The sequence below is a fragment of the Pseudophryne corroboree genome, chromosome 1 (assembly GCF_028390025.1).
Source record: "Pseudophryne corroboree isolate aPseCor3 chromosome 1, aPseCor3.hap2, whole genome shotgun sequence".
Taxonomy (NCBI): Eukaryota; Metazoa; Chordata; class Amphibia; order Anura; family Myobatrachidae; genus Pseudophryne; species Pseudophryne corroboree.
The window spans coordinates 401,019,810-401,040,501 of NC_086444.1; the positions used below are offsets into that span (position 1 = coordinate 401,019,810).

Consider the following 20,692-nt stretch of genomic DNA (forward strand, 5'->3'; position numbering starts at 1 on the left):
TGTCTCATGACTGCATCAGGGCACTGGGGGTTTCCCCTTAGGCTCCAAAACCACTGCAATTCATTTGTTGGTGAAACAATACATAAATGCTCTGCTGCTATAATAAAGAAGTGCATCAGATTAGTGTGAGGTGGCAAGTGGTACTGGAACTGAATAGGAGTAGAGTCTCTGAAATATTTTGCACTTATTGAAGTATCCTCAAGTGAAATAGTAACTAAGAATAAGTTACACACAAAATATGTCTTATTTGTGTGTAACTTATAGTAACTAAGAATAAGTTGCACACAAATAATGCCTTAATTCACGGAGGAATGACATAATTAAGTATTATTTATTTATTATTTTATTTATATAGCGCACACATATTCCGCAGCGTTTTATAGAGAATATTTGGCCATTCACATCAGTGGAGCTTACAATCTATACATGTACACACAGACACATTCATGCTAGGGTTAATTTTGTTGGGATCCAATTAAAATACCAGTATATTTTGGATTGTGGGAGGAAACCGGAGTACCCGGAGGAAACCCATACAAGTACGGGGAGAATATACAAACTCCACACAGTTAGTGCCATGGTGGGAATTGAACCCATGACCTCAGTGCTGTGAGGCAGTAATGCTAAGCATTACCCCATCCGTAAGTAGTAGAAAGCAATGTATATGTAATAATAACTCTGGAATAACAATACCATACAAATTTGTCAAATACATACCTTGCTGATGGCAATGCAGATATACTATTTCTTCTAGACGAATAGTCATTGCATAGTCCCAGTAAACACTAAAAAATAAATACAGTTATAAATGAGAGTAGAAAAAAAAAACAACTAAAAAAGCATTTTAACAAAGTTAAAAAAAGAACAAATGTATAACCCTTTAGTGATATCATGTAGATTTAATGTATAATAGTAAAATGTAATTACTCAATATAACCTCTTTGCTTTTAGTGAAATTATATTAAGCCCTGCAAAGAGCCTTTAAATTATATTAATCACTGGAAAGGGCTTTAAAATGCATTATAACTGACCCCAAATATTTATTTTTTTAAAAATCAGGATGCGTCTGTATTTATGGCCTAGCAAGGTCAGTCATTTTAAAATTGCTTTTAGCATACATATCACAAAAGCACGATCCCTTAAATACAATATTCTATGGGTACGGTATTATTATACGTATCAATACATGTATCAATTACATAAAAGCAAACCGAAGAACTGGTTTCTCTCTCTAAGCTCTGCAATGGAAATGTCAGCTCTATATGTGGATAAAGGAAAATAAGTTGAAAATAAGTAATTGTGGGAGATGTATTAAGTCTTGGAGAGTGATAAAGTGAAGAGAGATAAAGTACCAACCAATCAGCTCCTAACACAGCCTGTAACATGGCAGTTAGGAGCAGATTGGCTGGTACTTTATCACTCTTCACTTTATCACCCTACAAGGCTTAGTATATCTACCCCATAATGTCCTCTATAGCAGCAATTATCTACAGGCTAAATCAGAGGTTCTCAAACTCGGTCCTCGGGGGCCCACACAGTGCATGTTTTGCAGGTCTCCTCACAGACTCACAAGTGAAATAATTAGCTCCACCTGTGGACCTTTTAAAATGTGTCAGTGAGTAATGAATACACCTGTGCACCTGCTGGGTTACCTGCAAAACATGCACTGTGTGGGCTCCCGAGGACCGAGTTTGAGAACCTCTGCGCTAAATCAACAGAACTGTACTGATTCCTGAGACTTGCAGGCTATTAAGATGGGAGAAATATCATCCGGAGTACTTCACATACAGTATGTTATTTAGTAAGTTGACATAAATCCATGGCTGAAGGAAACTCACATGACATCTTGCCTACAGTTTGCCAGAATGCACTAGAACAGACAAAGGCAACATGGAGGAAGAGTATATGGTCTGGCCATAATGCTAGACAGAAGCCTGACACAGTACATACTGTACATCATCACTGGAACATTATCAGAATATCCCCTAGTAAATGTATTATTAAACACACATGACTTGAAATATATAAATAAATAATTATATAATACGTCATTATGTCAACCCCCTTTTCATCCCCCTAGTGGAGGTTTATTAAAATTCTAATTACGCAGTTTTCCTATTTCCCACCTGAAGAATACCTACTGTATGTTAAATTTTAGCTTCCTAACATATCGGGAAGTAAGAGAATTAATGATGAGTCAGTCAGTCAGCGAGTGAGTGAGTGAGAGAATTCTACACAATGGAGGTGCAATCCAAATTTGATCCGATTATCCCTTTGGGCCGCTATCGTTCACGCAAGTCATGCATCGGTAATGATGTCATTATGTCAACCCCCTTTTCATCCCCTTAGGGGAGGTTTATTACAATTCTAATTACATAGTTTTCCTATTTAACCCCTGAAGAATACCTATGTTAATTTTCAGCTTCCCAAGATACTGTATCGGAAAGTAAGAGAATTAGTGATTAGTCAGTGAGTGAGTGAGTGAATGAGGGCTTTCGCACACACACACACACACACACATATATATATATATATATATATTAAATACAAATAAATATAAAAAATAAATTCTAATGCAAATATGGAGCATCACCATATAATGCCCCTTGCACCTTATTAAGTCCCCACAGTAATGCCCCTGACACCATATTATGCCCGCACAATTATGTCCGTCGCAATATTATGCCCAGCACAGTAATGTCCATAACATCATATTATGCTCCCCCATTAATGCCCTTGTCATCATATACCTACACAGTAAATATTGCAGTACCTGCTCGTTGTCAGGGGCTCTGTGCGTTGTCAGGGGCTCTGCTCATTGTCAAGGGGTTCTGCTCATTGTCAGGCCTCCCAACCGGCCACCGCTGCCGTAGCGGGTCTGCGGTTCGCTCCTGCCTGCTCAAACTATTGAAAAAGTCCCTCCCAAAATGGCCACCACCTCAGAGGAGACAGTTATTAAAAATAATAGAGCCTCCTCTAGTATATTTAATAACTGTCTCCTCTGAGGCGGCAGCCATTTTTGGAGGGACATTTTTAATAGAGCAAAGTGGCAGAAGGATAAGGACGGACAGTGGATGGCGTCATGAGCAGCTCGGGCCCTCTCCTCTCTGTCAGAGAGGCTGGGTCCAGGACAGCTGTGCCCCCAGTACCCCGTAATGGCCGCCCTGACTTGAGCACTGTCAGGATAGTGAATGTGGAGCCATTAACACTCTCCTAGGCAGCAACGTACAATACGAATTTAATTACACTGATGGTCAAACATAAATCTGCCAGCTTTTATAGTTCTCGAGCTCACACTTCCCTGTCTTTGTTAAACCGAGTGATCACAACAAAGTCTCTAAGGTTGATGAAGTATTGTCACTTTCATTACATAAATTATTTTCACTTTCACATCATTCTATACGAATATATATACGAATATATTTGCTACAAAATTAATTTAATTAATGACACAGATTTTCGAACCACAATTCATATAGATAGCCAAACAAAATGCAATTACCTTTTCTCATAATCTAAATCTCCCACTGAGCCATTCATAAGTTGGTTTGGTGTCCATTTTAAGGTCATGATATCTGCAGTCTGATGAAGCGACAAGTACCCTGGGATAGCTTCCATGTCATCTCTCTAACCAAGGAATGAACAAACATAAGGTTAGAAAATAATATCCCATTTCTCCCATATGAAGGATAAGAAGCATAAGCTATCCGTTACAGAAAATATAGGTTTTCCCACCTTAAGGAGCTGTCTTTGTAGTTTTTCTTTTTTTCTATATCCTTCTTTTTCATACCGTCTTGCGAGAAGATGACCACTTCACCTTAACCTTATGTATGGTATACTTAATGACACTATTTTACTATACTAAACCTTGACCCTTTTAACTTTGGGTATTTTAGACCCCAGGCCTTATCGAATGATTTTGTGACGTTTATACCCTACTTTTACACTCTGACCCTGCCATATTTATTTTACATGCCCAGGTGGTCTATGTGCCTTAGGGCATCTTGTAAAATATTAGTCACTCATAGCTGTTTTTGCTATATATACGGAAGTTTGCATTGTCAGCATATTGCTGCAGTGAAGGGTCCTCACTTCTGATGTCCGTTTTGTTACCTATTATTGTTTCTTTTATTATGGTTTTATTCTAAATTTTCTTATTGCGCTGTGTTTTAGATCTTTGGGAAGGGGTTAGTTTTAGGGAGTACTTACGGTCTCAGTGCAGTAAATCTGTATAGTCTATTGCCTATGTAGTGCTACTGTTTGTCCACTTTGAAGGTCTGTTCATTTAATGTAGGAGGGATTAACTTCCCTATTAAACGCAAGAAGATTCTTTTATATTTGAAAAAAACGCAGGTACAGTAGATGTACCAATGTTACAGGAAACTCATTTTATGGATCTTGAAAATGTCAAGCTGGAAATTCTGGATTATACTGTAGCTGCCTATGCCTCATATTCCTCTAATGCTAGGGGGTGGCTGTTTTAGTCAGGAAATCCCCTTTAATTCTCGGATTACGCTCATCTACCCTGACTCTGAAGGCCGTTTCGTTAATACAGAAATTGTAATACTTACAGGTAAATTTGTTAATTGCATTGTGTATGCCCCTACCAATTATTCTAAGGTCTTTATTCAAAGATTATTGTCAAAGTTATATCCCTACAGTATGTTGATGCACAATTGTTTGGGGGGTGGAATTAAAATATGGTAGAACTTCCTTTAATGGACAAGTCTTCTCGCCCTAAATGTTCTTCTCCTAACCCTCCAATGGGAGTCCGCTATTTTATTGATCAGTTACACCTAATAGATTACTGGTGGGCCCTCCATTCAACTGACAGAGACTTAATGTGCATTTCTTCTGCACATGGAGCCCTATCCCATATAGAGTACTTACTGCCTGCGGCTACTATTTTTTTCTAAAGTGCTAGATGTGGGTATTGCTCCAATCTGTATCTTGGATCATGCCCTAGCTTGGTGTACCATAGCGACTGCAATGGGGCTTCCCTTCTTATCTATGGGCAACTAGTCAGTTACTCAGGTCTGTTAGCAAACCAATAAAGTTAGCAATTAGGCTAAACCATGTTGCACTGCAGGTGGGGCAGAATGTAACGTGCACAGAGAGTTGGATTTCGGTGGGGTGTGTTCAGACTGAAATCTAAATTGCAGTTAGGAAATTAAGCAGCCACTATTTACCCTACACAGAAACAATATAACTCTCCCAAATCTAAATCTCTCTGCAAATGTTACATTTCCCCCACCTGTAATGCAACATGGTTTTTCCCAATTGCTTACTATTTTGGTTTGCTAACAAACCTGAATAACTCCAATAGTTCTGCATCTCTACTTTGCATATGTGGCATACAACTTGGTAAACTCAGTGAGTGAACTTTCTGATATCACTAAAATTGGCATGGAAACATGCCCCATACCAGTGGCGGCTCCTACATGCAGTCTTCAGTTATGTATATGTCACTGCACAGTCATCTTCTGGGGGCCTTTTACTGTATGTACAGAGACCAGCTTACCATAACAGCCCCACGCACCACCTCTGGTAACTCCACCCCTTTTCTATAAGCTCCCTCCAAAGTCTGCGATTAAGGCTTTTTATTGCAGGAATAAAGGTGCAATCAGAAAAAAAAAAAAAAAACACAAACAAGAGAGTGCTGCCGCACGGCTACAGTTACAGCAGAGTTTAGCCGCACATTCCCTGACATCGGCACGCATGCGCACTGACTTCGATGGTCTGGACCAGATGCAGCCCATAAAAACATTATCACTTGCGGGGAGAACTTGCGCAACTGCACCCCTCTTCTTACCTGCAGTTTCTAGGGACTGTGTCAGCTACAACTCTAGAAGCACAAGAGCTGGCAAAAAGGCTTCCCAGTGGAAGCTGTATCCAGCAATCACTATGGACTTACTAGTGGTGGCGGCTTATTACTGGTGCTGCAGCCCCTAGGTAAAATCCACCACAGCCCAATACCATAACATTGCATTCACTAGTTTGAAGAGTTGTGACGATGCAAGAAGGATCTATGCTTTTGTGATGTTGTCTCCATAACCTACCCTATCACCTGCATGGTGTTATTGAAAAAAACACATGACCCATCTCCAATCATTTACTGTCCAATTCATGTGTGCCTGTGCAAACTGGAGGTGTTTCACTTTGTTTGCAGCTTATAGCACTGGCATACGGACAGTCCATATGATGTAACGTGTGGCGTACTGTTTGTTCAGGAGCCATCTGAATTGGTTCCTGATGCAGATTATCCATATAATTTGGCAGCACTGTTGCCTGCCTGTGGTACTGAACAAATCGGCCCACTCTCTGTTCTGCTTAAGCATTCAGTAATCTTTTATGACCATATGCCATGCACTTAGACCCAGTTTTTTTGGCTGCTGGTCCACTCCGTGTACACTTTCACAACTGCAGTTCTCAAACAATTCACCAGTGCAGCCATTTTACTAATGCTCACACAATCATTCCACATCTTTCAAAATACAAAGATTTAGTAACTAGATATGCTATACTAGAAATATCTTCTCTGTATTATTCTAAAAGTTTTAATAGTCAAAACTGTGGAGTAAAAAGTGTATGGCAGGTGAGACAGTGCTTCCCATGCCTACCTTTTCCTCACATCTCTGATCAAAAATCACCAAATTTACAGCAGTACATACTGCTGCACCTGTGTATAATGCCCACATGAACACTTTGGCACAGATATTGTGTAGAAATCTGGGTCTGGTACTTGCCAGTGCCTCCTCAGCCATTTAGCTTACTGCACATCCTTGGTGTGGTATGATATGTCAACATTCAACATGAAAATGTGGACATGGTCACAATGTCGACACTGATCAAATGACAACATGGTAGAATGTTCACATTATCGTCCCTGGTGTCACAGTGATCACATACCTGGGCTACAAGGTCCTGGTGGTCATGTGACACTCCCCCATCCCTAACGCAAACTCTCCTACTAATGCCTAACCCCCTCCTCCCCATAGCCTATCCCTAACCTCCCCCTGGTACCTAACCCTAATCATCCCACTGACTTACCCTAATGTCAACATACTGAGAATGTAAGGATATCACCTGTCAACAGTTAAGATGCTGACATTGAGAATTATGTTGACATGATGCCTATCGACATTTTAACAATGATGACTGTATAACTGTCAACATTATTATTGTCAACCTTATGACTAGTAGTCTCTGCATACTTTTGCCTTTCTGTTTTTATACACTCATACATCCTATGTCAGCATTATCTGCAGAATAGTTACTTTGCATAAAATCGCCTGGTGGTCATAGTAATTTGGCCATTCAGTGTATGTCTCTGCACTGAGAAATGTCAAGTGGAATACAGTATTGTGATGAATAAAATCTCTAGTTAATACGAATATTTACTTATAGTATATGCCATGCAAACAGTCCAAGATTTTTATCAGAGTTTTTGTCCACTCAGTGGCAGAGTTCTTGGCGCTGAATAATAAAAATAGCATTTTACCCTATACCCATATGATTTACCGCATAGAGAAAAGAAGAAAGTGTAAAAATCCTCTACTTTCAATGGTATATCCCCATTTAGCAAGGACCTTTAGTACTGAGACATCCATAGAACCTTGTAATCAATTAATAAATGTTCACAGTGCTGCTGTTGAACAAGCTTTCTCCTGCACTATAACGCTTTTGAACATACTTATGGGGAAATGTAATTACCTACTGTAAAATAACAAACAGTCTTTAATGGAGAAGGCTATTCAATTAGCCTCCCTGACTTATCCCAAAAGACTGGTTAGCGCCCATTAACTTTGTGTGTTAACAGGCTTTAACATGGGTCATCAGTCATGGAATGCATGAAAAGTTCATGGATTCCAGTGTTAACAGGGTCTCAGGACTCGATAACTCCTATGTATTGGCTTATTATGTATTGAACACTCATACTTTACAGACAACCAATTAGAACTGAGACATTTAAATATGGTGCTTTCTTCAGAACATAATAAAACTCACAAACTTATAGTCTTACATCTATTATATAACTGTCACACTTTATGAAGAAAACGTATTCATGCCATTAAAAAAAGATCAGAAAAAAAGCTGAAAGTATCATACATTACAAGGCGTTCTACTTACTGGTTGAACCATAACATTATTTTTGCCATAAAGAAGAGTTGCCCTTGAATTTTGATGTAATGATTCAACATAATCACGTGCTGACATTGATGGTCTGTCATCCATACTTCCACTTGAGTGCCTTTTCTGGATCTGGTATTGAAACAGAATATATACAGTATAAATACAAGCAAATAGGGGGCATTTGGGTGTTAAAGGCTTGGCAATTGAGGAGACTTTATAAGCTTCAATAAGTAAGGACCTATAAGAGCACTTTACCCAACTAAAGAAGAGATGTTGATATTTTAGCAAATAGAACACTAACAATACTTAAAAAACATCTGCACATGCACAGAAGTAATTTTTTTAAAGTAATACTCTTGTGTTTCTGCATCCATTATGCAAATACTGTATGTAAAACTGCTAGTAGCAGCACTTCAACACTAAAGGAGACAATAAGCACTACATACATACAGAACTTATTTTCTCTCCATTCTCCCTGAGCTATGTGACAGTTGCCAAGTAGAAGCACTGTTATGTATCATTCTTAAAAGTTTTTTGCTGTGACCTCCAACATCACATGGTATTTTGGAGGACAAGAATGCTTTGCGTGTTTGACATTCTGCAGCGCAAAATACAAAGGTGCTCAGAGGGGATCACCAATCCCCTCCAAAAAGAGCTCAGCTATATAGTAAGTTCATGAATATGATGTCATGGTGATGCCCCACTGCACTATCCACATGTACGGATTGGATAATGTTGAATGGAGGCAAGATAATAGGGGATAATGATGATGATGATGAAAATAGGATTTTAATTACCTACCGGTAAATCCTTTACTCGTAGTTCGTAGAGGACACTTGGGTCCATTTAGTACCATGGGGTATAGACGGGTCCATTAGGAGCCATGGGCACTTTAAGAATTTGATAGTGTGGGCTGGCTCCTCCCTCTATGCCCCTCCTACCAGACTCAGTCCAGGAAACTGTGCCCGAGGAGACTGACATACTTCGAGAGAAGGCTAGATAAGGTTAGTGGTGAGATTCTGAACCATCACACACAACAAGAGGAAAGACATGCTAATCAAACATGAAACAGGAACAGCAACAGCTGAACCAGTATCATACTTTGAGAGAGGGATAGATAAGGATAGTGGTGAGATTCCGAACCAGCACACACAAAAGGAAAGCCAAGCTAACCAAACTTGAAATAGGAACAGCAACGGCTGAACCAACATTACTTAACCAAGTAACAGTGCAGGAAGAACGAAGCACCGGGCGGGCGCCCAGTATCCTCTACGGACTACGAGAAAAGGATTTACCGGTAGGCAACTAAAATCCTATTTTCTCTTATGTCCTAGAGGATACTGGGGTCCATTTAATACCATGGGGATGTACCAAAGCTCCCAAACCGGGTGGGAGAGTGCTGAGGATTCCGCAGAACTGATTGACCAAACTGAAGGTCCTCAGAGGCCAAAGTATCGAACTTGTAGAACTTAGCAAACGCGTTCGAACCTGACCAAGTAGCCACTCGGCAGAGCTGTAAAGCCGAGACACCCCGGGCAGCCACCCAGGAAGAACCCACCAACCTAGTTGAGTGGGCCTGTACAGATTTTGGACACAGCAAACCTGCCGTGGAATAAGCATGCTGAATAGTAAGCCTGATCCAGTGTGCAATGGCCTGCTTTGAAGCAGGATACCCAATTTTATTAGGATCATAAAGAACAAACAGCGAGTCAGATTTTCTGTGACGAGCTGTTCGCTTTAAATACACCTTCAAAGCCCTCACAACATCCAAAGACTTTGAAGTAGCAGAGGTGTCGGTGACAAATGGAACCACAATAGGTTGGTTGATGTGAAATGCGGACACCACTTTAGGAAGAAATTTCTGACAAGTTCTGAGTTCAGCTCTGTCCTCATGGAAAATTAAATAAGAGACTTTTGTGAGACAAAGCCCCCAGCTCCGACACACGTCTTGCTGAAGCCAAGGCCAACAGTGTGACAGTCTTTCACGTAAGATATTTTACGTCCACCTCCTGTAATGGGTCAAACCAGTCCGATTGGAGGAACTGCAGCACCACATTGAGATCCCAAGGTGCCGTGGGAGGCACAAAAGGAGACTGGATGTGCAGAATACCTTTCAAGAACATCTGGACCTCCGGGAGAGAAGCCATTTGTTTCTAAAAGGAAATGGACAAGGCCCAAATCTGGACTTTTGTGGAGCCCAGACGCAGGCCCACATCCACGCCTGCAGAAAAAGCAGGAAACGCCCCAGATGAAATTCCACCGCAGAATAATTTCTGCTCTCACAACAAGAGACGTATTTCTTACAAATACGATGGTAAGGCGTTAGACGTTACCCCCTTCCTGGCTTGGATCATAGTCGGGATAACCTTGTGAGGGATCCCTCTCCTGGCTGGAATCAACTTCCATGCCGTCAAACGTAGCTGCGGTAAGTTCTGAAAGACGAACGGGCCCTGTTGCAGAAGATCCTCGAGAAGAGGCAGAGACCAGGGATCTTCGAGGAGCATCTCCAGAAGGTCCGCGTACCAGGCCCTTCTTGAATATTGCTTGAACACTTTCCCTTTTTATTCTCTTTAGAATTCTTATGATCAGAGGAAGTGGAGGAAACACGTACACCCTCTGATAGACCCATGGAATTGTCAAGGCGTCCACCACCTCTGCCTGTGGGTCTCTCAACCTGGAACAATACCGCTTGAGCTTCTTGTTGAGATGAGAGACCATCATGTCGATCTGTGGATATCCCCATTGACCTGTCAAGCACCTGAACACTTCCGGGTGAAAGCCCCACTCCCCCGGGTGCAGGTCGTGTCTGCTGAGGAAGTCTGCTTCCCAGTTGTCTACTCCCGGAATGAAGACCGCTGACAACGCCACAGCGTTTCTTTCTGCCCAGAGGAGAATTCTTGACACCTCTGACATTGCTGCTCTGCTTTTCATTCCGACCTGTCGGTTTATGGACGTCACTGCCGTCAAATTGTCCGACTGGACCTGAATGGCCCGATCTTGAAGAAGATGTGCGGCCTGCAGAAGGGCGTTGTATATGGCCCCGAGTTCCAGAATGTTGACTGGAAGGACGACATCCTGACTTGACCATCTTCCTTAAAACTGCACCTCTTGAGTGACTGCTCCCCAACCTCTGAGAATTGCGTCTGTGGTTAATAGAATCTAGTTCTGAATTCCGAACCTCTGACCCTCGACGAGGTGAGAAGTCTGTAGCCACCACAGAAGGGAGATCCTGGCTTTTGGCGACAGACGGATCATCTGGTGCATGTGAAGATGCGATCCGGATCATTTGTCCAACAGATCGAGCTGGAAGGGTCTTGCGTGAAACCTTCCGTATTGAAGCACCTCATAAGAGGCTACCATTTTCCCCAGAAGGCAAATGCATAGATGCACCGATATCCGAGGTTGGCTTCAGGACATCCTGAACCATCGACTGGATTACCAATACCTTTTCCAATGGAATGAACACTTTCTGCGACTCCATGTCCAGTATAATTCCCAGGAATGGGAGGATCCTTGTTGGCTCTAGGTGAGACTTTGGAAGGTTCAGAATCCACCCGTGATCCTGGCGGAGTTTGGTTGAGAGACCAATGCTGGCCAGCAACATTTCCCTGGACGGTGCTTTTACCAGAAGATCGTCCAGGTATGGAATTATGTTCACTCACTGTTTGTGGAGCAGAAACATCATCTCTGCCATCACTTTGGTGAACACCCTCGGTGCCGTGGAGAGACCAAATGGCAGGGCCTGGAACTGGTAGTGACAGTCCTGCAATGCAAACCGAAGATAAGCCTGATGAGGCGGCCAGATCGGAATGTGAAGGTACGCATCCTTGATACCCAGAGACAATAGGAATTCCCCCTCCTACAGACCTAAGATTACCGCTCTCAGAGACTCCATCTTGAATTTGAACACTCGTAAGTACGGGCTCAAAGACTTGAGGTTCAGAATCGGTCTTACCGAACCGTCCGGTTTCAGTACTACAAACAAGTTGCAGTAGTACCCCTTGTTGAGCAGATGAGGTAGAACTGGAACAATGACCTGAGTCTGTACCAGTTTTTGGATGGCATGCCGTAAAGTAATACTTGCCTCTTGTGAAACTAGCAAGCCTGATTTGAAGAATCTGTGAGGTGGGAGCTTTTGGCACTCCAGTCTGTAGCCCTGGGAAATAAGATCTATGACCCAGGGATCCTGGAACGAACGTGACCAGATCTGACTGAAGAATCGTAGGTGGGCTCCCACCTCACAGCCTTCCAGGCATTGTGGTCCACAGTCATGCTGAAGTCTTTGAGGAAGCAGAGCCTGAGCTCTGTTCCTGAGCAACTGCAGTGGCTGGTTTACATGGTTTACCTCTTGCGCCACTGGAGGACGTAGAAGCACCTCTGGATTTGCCCTTGAACTTGGCCGTCCGAAAGGACTGTAACTTAGAAGGTGAATAAGTCTTATTGGTTGGGAGGGGGGGCGGGGGCTGCAGAAGGAAAATACGTAGACTTATCTGCAGTAGCTGTGGAGATCCATTTGTTTAGTTCATATCCAAACAAGGCCTCTCCTGTGAATGGTAGGCCTCCCACGCCTTTCCTGGAGTTCGCGTCAGCAGTCCACTGGCGTATCCACAAGCCCATGCATGCTGACACTGCCATAGCGGTGATGCGTGCGTTAAGCAAGCCTCTCTTTTTTTATGGATTCCACCATAAAGTTCGCAGAGTCCTGTATATGCTGCAGGAGTAAAACATCCCCCTAGACAAGGATTCCCTCAATTAGGTTACCTGACCATTTTGCAATGGCTTTTGTGATTCATGCACATGCAAGAGTGGGTCTTTGGACCACCCTCAGCAGCTGTGTACAATGATTTGAGTGTAGTCTCAATTTTACGATCAGCCTTGTCTTTTAGGGAGGCTGCTCCTGGAACAGGCAATACAATTTTTCGTGACAGCCTAGAGACTGATTTGTCCACTATTGGTGGATTTTCCCATTTTTTCCTATCCAGAGGAAAGGGAAAAGATGAGAGTAACCTTTTAGGGATCTGAAATTTCTTATCAAGATTAATCCACGGTTCTTCAAACAGGGTATTCATTTCCTTTGACACAGACTTCTTTTGTACATTAAAATAAGATTCCTCACACTCCTCTGACACCTTATCAGGAATATGCAGAACATCTCTGATAGCCTCTATAAGAGCCTCTATTGCTTGTGACAGAGCAGCATCCCCCTCCCCCCTCCAAGACCACCTCACCCTGCTCCAAGTCTGACCCATCAGCGTCAGAGTCAGATTCCAGGATATGGGCCAGAGATCGCTTTTGCAGACAAATGGGAGAGGATTGAGAGGCTGTTTTGGGGACTGAGTCTTTGTTCATAAACTCATTCACAGTCTGTTTTAAGTATTGCGTCTCTTTCTCATTGCAGGACAATTTTGTAGAAAGAGTGTGAATCATTCCTTTAAGAGAATTAACCCACTCCGGTTCAGCCCCGCTATTCTGTGAACCCTGAGTATCCAGTAGTGAGCCCCCTGGTAAAGAGGGACACTCCGCTGTACAAGAAACACACTCTTTGCCTGACATAATGTAAATGTGACAACAAACACACACACACACACACACACACACACACGAAACGGTTAAGCACAAGTAACCCACAAAGAGCCCTTCAGGGAGACACAGAGTCTGGGTCGCAGACCAAGTCCCGCTAACCGGGACGCCGACTCAGTACTCACCACTCTTCATTCTTCTGGCTCTGTTAGGGGTGGCTGCGTGCTGCGTGAATGTGCGCTTGCCGTAGTGGGGCTTGCGAATAGTTCCCTCAGAAGCTCAGTGTACTGTCAGAACGGGACCATTAACCCTTCAAGAGGTTGGGTCGTTTACCCCCCTAAGTCCCACAAAGCAGGCAGGCTGATGCCAACCAGCCTTGCCTGAACATAACAAACAGAAAATAAATGCAGAAAACTCTTCAGGAGCTTCCTTTAGCGTGACCGGGTCCTCCGGGGCACATTTTCTAAACTGAGTCTGGTAGGAGGGGCATAAAGGGAGGAGCCAGCCCACACTAGCAAATTCTTAAAGTGCACATGGCTTCTAGTGGACCTGTCTATACCCCATGGTACTAATTAGACCCCAGTATTCTCTAGGACATAAGAGAAAGGTAGCATGGTGAACCAGAGGATTATGATGATGATAAAAGGTGGCATAATTATGAAATGGATATGACATGCAGTGATAAGGAATGATAATTTTTGGGACCACAATGCAATTAATAATTCATGTGAATAGTCCCTACAGGGAGATTATGATGACGGACATAATAAAAGAGTATGATGATGGAACGGAGTAAAGATGGAAGGAGCCATGATAGGAAGGATGATGATGATAGTAAACAAGATAAAGGAAGGTTGTGATTCAAGGCTTAAAAGATGGAAGGGCGGTGATGAAAAAACAGGGGGAAAGGTGATAATTATTAAGGGGAAAGATGAGGATGATTATAGACACATACAGTACCGAAAGCACTGAGAGCACCAGAAGACTGTGCAGATAGTCACAATCAATTAAAAACTTTAGCCGGTATCCTAATAGCCGCTGTAAATTACCGTGGCTAAAGGTCTCGCCGGGGAGTATCCTATTGGCTCCGATAAACCGGCACGAGGCGCGCCTTATCTGTAATTTTTTTTTAACCTGCTTAGGCATGCGAAAACAGGGCTGTTTTTACTGAAAATACACAGGTTTCACTGAACCTTTGTGTTTTCTGGAGGAAAGCTGTTTTTTTTTTTTTACAGGCGATCCTAATTGGATAGCCTGCATAAAAACATCGGTAAAACATCAGAAAAAAATTTGAAAAACGAATGTTTTTCGCACGCGATATTTTATCTCCTTTATTAAGATACCGTCCTTTGAAAGTTATAGATGCCCCGTGTGTCTCAGGAATCTACCTGATCAAACTCCAAAGAAAGAGTATGCTGCGATGGAAGACTGCGATCCACAAAGGCTTGGCTCGAGTATAGGGATTAAGGGTTCATGTAGTAATTGGGGAGAGAGGGCAGGTTCCATTCCTAAAACCCAGTTCAAGTTTCCTGGCCTCCCAGCCGGACACCAATCTGCAGTTGCAGATTGTAAATGGGTATTCCAATATCGGGATCACACAGTTTATGATACCCACAATATCCAGGTATTACAGAATTTAAAACACACTGGGGCTTGGCCAGTGGGCTACTCACGTTCTCATCAGTGGGTGCGATGTCTGGTCCTCTGCCAGCCACCACAATAGAAGAGCTGGAGTCTCATAGCAGTCCATGTGATGCGGTGGCTCTCTGTCACTAAAAGACTGGTTGCATGCCACATGGTAACCTAATCAGTGACCGAGAACAGCCGCATTATGTAATCCAGTTCTTTTACTGCAACTGGGCCAGGGAGAGAGCTGACAATGCACCAACTGACGAGAGAAGCTCCTTTCACTGTGTGTACAAGGTAAATGAAATAGGAGATATACCTCTATGGGGAGAAGGATAGCAGGTGATAGTTAATGAGGAAATGTAATGCTTTTTTAATCCCATTTCCCCTTAATCCCAATCCCGAGATTGGATCCCAGTAATCCAGAAATTGGAGGATTGATAAATAGTTTTGGGAATGGAATCCCTAGTATTAAATATAAGACAGTATTTGTCTTGTATATTAGATCAGAAGCTGTAGGGAATGATGTACACTGTAGCGCCATATTGGAGGATATTGAGGTCCTTGTAAATTATCTCTTAATTTTTAAAACATATGAATGTTAGACCCAATATAGGGACTATTTGGGGGTCATTCAGGTGCAGTCGCAGAGCCGTGACTGTACGCACAGCGATCAATGTTTTCGCATTGCACATGCGTTTGAGCCGCAGTTGTCACGATCCGGGTATCTGGACGCCATTTCTTACCCATCAGATGCCTCCTAAGGCTGGCTCAGCGCTCCAGGACCGGATCCCATCTGTTATCCTGATGTGTACATTCCTGTATCCTCTCCTGTCACTCTGGGACGCTGTCACAGTAAACGCCATATTACACCTGGCATGGCGTCTCCCGCGGCCTCCGCCGCCGTCTCTGAACTTCTGCATGCAGAGTGTCTGAGTGGCGATTACGTCAGCCGCGGCCTCCGCTGTGTCCGCGTGGTTGGATGTGCATCTGTCAGCCTGGCGCCTCTTGTCTCCGGTGGCCGGCGCCGCCATTACTGTTTTCATTACCACATGGATTACAAACCAAACTTCCCTCCAAGTGTCTGCATGGGCGCAGCCATCTTGGATTCTGTCAGCTGATCATTTCCACCAATCTGTTCTCAGTATTGATAATCTGCATAATTGCCTAGCCAATCCCTTCCTTGCTGCGGGTATAAATACACTGTGCCTGAGCAAGGAAGGCGTCAGTGCTTTGGTTGTCAAACCTAGTTCCTGTTTGTCTCTCTCCTGTGATTGTCTTCCAGGTTCCAGCTCCTGTCTCAAGACTTCCACCATAGAGACCCGCACCAGCATTCCACCTGCGGTGTAGCCTGACTCTCCAATCCATTGTGGATTCATCTGTTTCCAGCTACAACATTACCTGCTTCCAGCTCAGCTTCCAGCAGAGTACAGCTTCCCTTAAAGGGCCGGTGTCCTTTCTACACTTTACCACTCTCCACCGGTATTATTATTTCTCCGCTCTCAAGTTCTACATTTCAGTTCATATTTCATCGCTCCCAAGTTCATTTATTATTTAACTGGTTCCAGCCAGTATCCACTCCGCGCTAACAACAGTCTGGTTCCAGCCAGTATCCACAGCAGCTGTTTTATCTTCAGCAACCCAGCTTTTCCTGGAACACCAGCTGGCACAATCCTGGGTTATCTCCATTGCTACAGTCGGGCCTGGTAAGGACTTTCCATCTAGAAGATCATAAGAACTATCTCACACTACCAGTGCCCTGTGGCTCCTGCCATCCTGTAGTACCCAGGAACTGTATTTATTCTTTGCTGACTTTTACGTTTTCTTTTACTGCTGCTGTGTTGCGGAGTTGTCATAATAAACATCATTGACTTTTATCCAAGTTGTCGTGGTCACGCCTTCGGGCAGTTATTATTCATGTTACTTACATGTCCAGGGGTCTGATACAACCTCCCAGGTTCCGGTACATCTCAGCCCCTACAACTGAGGCTGCCTCCCGTCAGCTCAGGCCCTCAGTTGTGACAGTAAGCACTGACCTAATGAATCCAGCCGGAGACCAGGATCAAGCGGCCAGGCCGATGCAAGAACTGGCAGCCCGACTAGAACATCAGGAGGCTGCACAGGGCCACATCATCCGCTGTCTCCAGGATCTCTCTACTCGGCTGGATGGGATTCAGACAACTCTCCGTGGATCAGGCGCGTCTGGTGCGTCAACCACAGTGACTCCAGCTATAACCCCACCCACCTTACCCATTTCTGCTCCACGTCTTCATCTTCCAACGCCAGCAAAATTTGACGGATCTCCAAGATTCTGCAGGGGATTTCTCAACCAGTGTGAGATTCAGTTTGAGCTACAACCTGGCAATTTTCCCAGTGACCGTACAAAAATTGCCTACATTATTTCTCTTCTCAGTGGCTCAGCCCTTGATTGGGCATCACCGTTATGGGAGAGGTCCGACACCCTGCTATCTTCCTACACTGCCTTCGTGTCAACATTCAGGCGCATCTTCGACGAGCCAGGCCGGGTAACCTCAGCTTCATCCGAGATTCTCCGTTTACGCCAGGGGTCACGTACTGTAGGACAATATCTGATACAGTTCCAGATCCTGGCATCCGAACTGGCATGGAACGACGAGGCCCTGTATGCTGCATTCTGGCATGGCTTATCTGAGCGTATTAAAGATGAGTTAGCTACCAGAGACTTACCTTCTAAGTTAGATGAGCTAATCTCACTCTGCACGAAAGTGGATTTACGTTTCAGAGAGAGAGCAACTGAGCGTGGAAGATCATCTGCTCCAAAATCTTCTGCTCCTCCTCCTCGTCAACTGTCACCATCTAAAGATGAGCCCATGCAACTTGGCCGTTCCCGTTTAACTCCTGCTGAGCGCCGAAGACGTCTCTCCGAGTTTCTCTGTCTCTATTGTGCAGCTCCGTCTCACACCATTAATGCCTGTCCCAAACGTCCGGGAAACTCCAAATCCTAGCTCGCCAAGGAGAGGGCCGGCTAGGAGTAATGATCTCCTCTCCATCTCCTCAAGATTGTAATCTCCCAGTCTCGCTTCAAGTTGCTCAACGTTATCGGAACGTCATTTCCCTCCTTGATTCCGGAGCAGCTGGGAACTTTATTACCGAAGCCTATGTTAAACGGTGGTCCCTACCCACCGAGAGACTTCCTTCGTCCATTTCTTTAACTGCCGTGGATGGCAGCAAAATTTTTGATGCAGTTATTTCTTTAAGGACTCTACCAGTTCGTCTGAGAGTGGGAGTTCTTCATTCCGAACTTATTTCTTTTTTAGTGATTCCAAGAGCCACACATCCTGTGGTCCTGGGCCTTCCATGGCTCCGTCTTCACAATCCTACAATTGATTGGACGACTACGCAAATCCTGGCATGGGGTTCCTCCTGTGCTGAGACATGTTTGTTTAAAGTATTGCCTGTCTGTTCTTCCTCCCCCAGGTCGTCTGATGTTCCACCTCCTCCATATCAAGATTTCACGGATGTGTTCAGTAAAGCTTCTGCTGATATCCTTCCTCCTCATAGAGAATGGGACTGTCCGATTGATCTCGTTCCAGGGAAGGTTCCACCTCGAGGCCGAACTTATCCGTTGTCTCTGCCTGAGACGCATTCTATGGAGGAATATATTAAAGAGAACCTAGCAAAGGGGTTCATTCGACCTTCTTCTTCTCCAGCCGGCGCAGGCTTCTTTTTTGTAAAAAAGAAAGATGGTGGTCTGCGGCCGTGCATCGACTACAGAGGTTTGAACGACATTACCATCAAGAACCGTTATCCTTTACCCCTGATTACTGAGCTCTTTGACAGAGTTAGCGGAGCTACCATCTTTACAAAGCTGGACTTGCGAGGTGCATACAATCTCATCCGGATCCGTGAGGGTGACGAGTGGAAGACCGCCTTTAACACCCGTGACGGACATTATGAGTACCTCGTCATGCCCTTCGGATTGAGCAATGCTCCAGCTGTCTTCCAGCATTTTGTCAATGAGATCTTCAGAGACATTCTATACCGTCATGTCGTGGTCTATCTAGACGATATCCTCATTTTTGCCAACGATTTAGAGGAACATCGTTTTTGGGTTAAAGAGGTTCTGTCCCGTCTCCGTGTCAATCATCTCTATTGCAAATTAAAAAAATGCGTCTTTGAAGTCAAGTCCATTCCGTTTCTAGGGTACATTGTGTCCGGTTCCGGACTAGAGATGGATCCTGAGAAACTACAAGCAATCCAAAATTGGCCGGTACCCATAACCCTCAAAGGGGTCCAGAGGTTCTTAGGGTTCACCAACTATTACCGAAAGTTTATACGAGACTTTTCCACCATTGTGGCGCCTATTACTGCTTTCACTAAGAAGGGTGCTAACCCGTCCAAGTGGTCTGAAGAAGCCATGCAAGCATTTCATCTTTTAAAACAAAGGTTCATCTCTGCGCCTGTTCTGAAACAGCCTGACATCGACTCTCCTTTCATCTTAGAGGTGGATGCCTCCTCCGTTGGAGTAGGAGCGGTGTTATCTCAGAGGGCTAAAGATGGCCATTTACACCCTTGCAGTTTCTTCTCCCGGAAGTTCTCCCCAGCTGAGCGCAACTATGCCATTGGCGACCAGGAGTTGCTAGCCATCAAGCTCGCTCTAGAAGAGTGGAGGTATCTGTTGGAGGGAGCTTCTCATTCAATCACCATACTTACAGACCACAAGAACCTTTTATACCTGAAGGGCGCACAATGTCTCAACCCTCGTCAGGCCAGATGGGCACTTTTCTTTTCCAGGTTCGACTTTAAACTCCAGTTCTGTCCGGGCTCTCAGAATCGCAAGGCCGATGCCCTTTCCCGCTCATGGGAGCAAGAAAATGAGTCAGAGTCTTCAGACAAGCATCCTATTATAAATCCGTTGGCATTCTCCACGGTAGGGATGGACTCTACGCCCCCATCAGGGAAAAGTTTTGTGAAGCCGATGCTAAGGAAGAAGCTCATGCATTGGGCCCATGCTTCCCGTTTTGCCGGACATACAGGTATCCAAAAAACCCTGGAGTTTATCTCTAGGTCCTATTGGTGGCCAACTCTGAAAAAGGACGTCTTGGAGTTTATTGCATCTTGCCCAAAGTGTGCCCAACATAAAGTATCCCGCCAGTCGCCTGCGGGGCAACTGGTTCCACTATCCGTTCCCCGTCGACCATGGACCCACTTGTCGATGGATTTCATTACAGACTTACCCATGTGCAACAAGTTCAATACCATCTGGGTGGTAGTTGACCGGTTCACCAAGATGGCACACTTCATTCCTCTCACCGGTCTTCCGTCAGCTTCCAAGTTGGCTCAAGTATTCATACAAGAGATCTTCCGACTCCACGGTCTTCCTGAAGAAATTATATCAGATCGAGGAGTTCAATTCACAGCCAAATTCTGGCGA

General features: G+C 44.1%; 1 protein-coding gene across 2 annotated transcripts in view; it reads right to left on the minus strand.

Annotated features, from left to right (window-relative positions):
• SGSM1 (small G protein signaling modulator 1) overlaps positions 1-20,692 on the minus strand; it is a 446,529-nt gene that overhangs the window by 95,800 nt on the left and 330,037 nt on the right. For both annotated transcript variants that reach the window (XM_063913222.1, XM_063913221.1), the window contains exons 8-10: positions 8,131-8,262; positions 3,503-3,627; positions 718-785 (exon numbers count right to left, since the gene is read on the minus strand). In XM_063913222.1, coding sequence (XP_063769292.1) covers positions 718-785; positions 3,503-3,627; positions 8,131-8,262 — 325 coding nt within the window. The remainder of the gene's footprint in view (positions 1-717; positions 786-3,502; positions 3,628-8,130; positions 8,263-20,692) is intronic.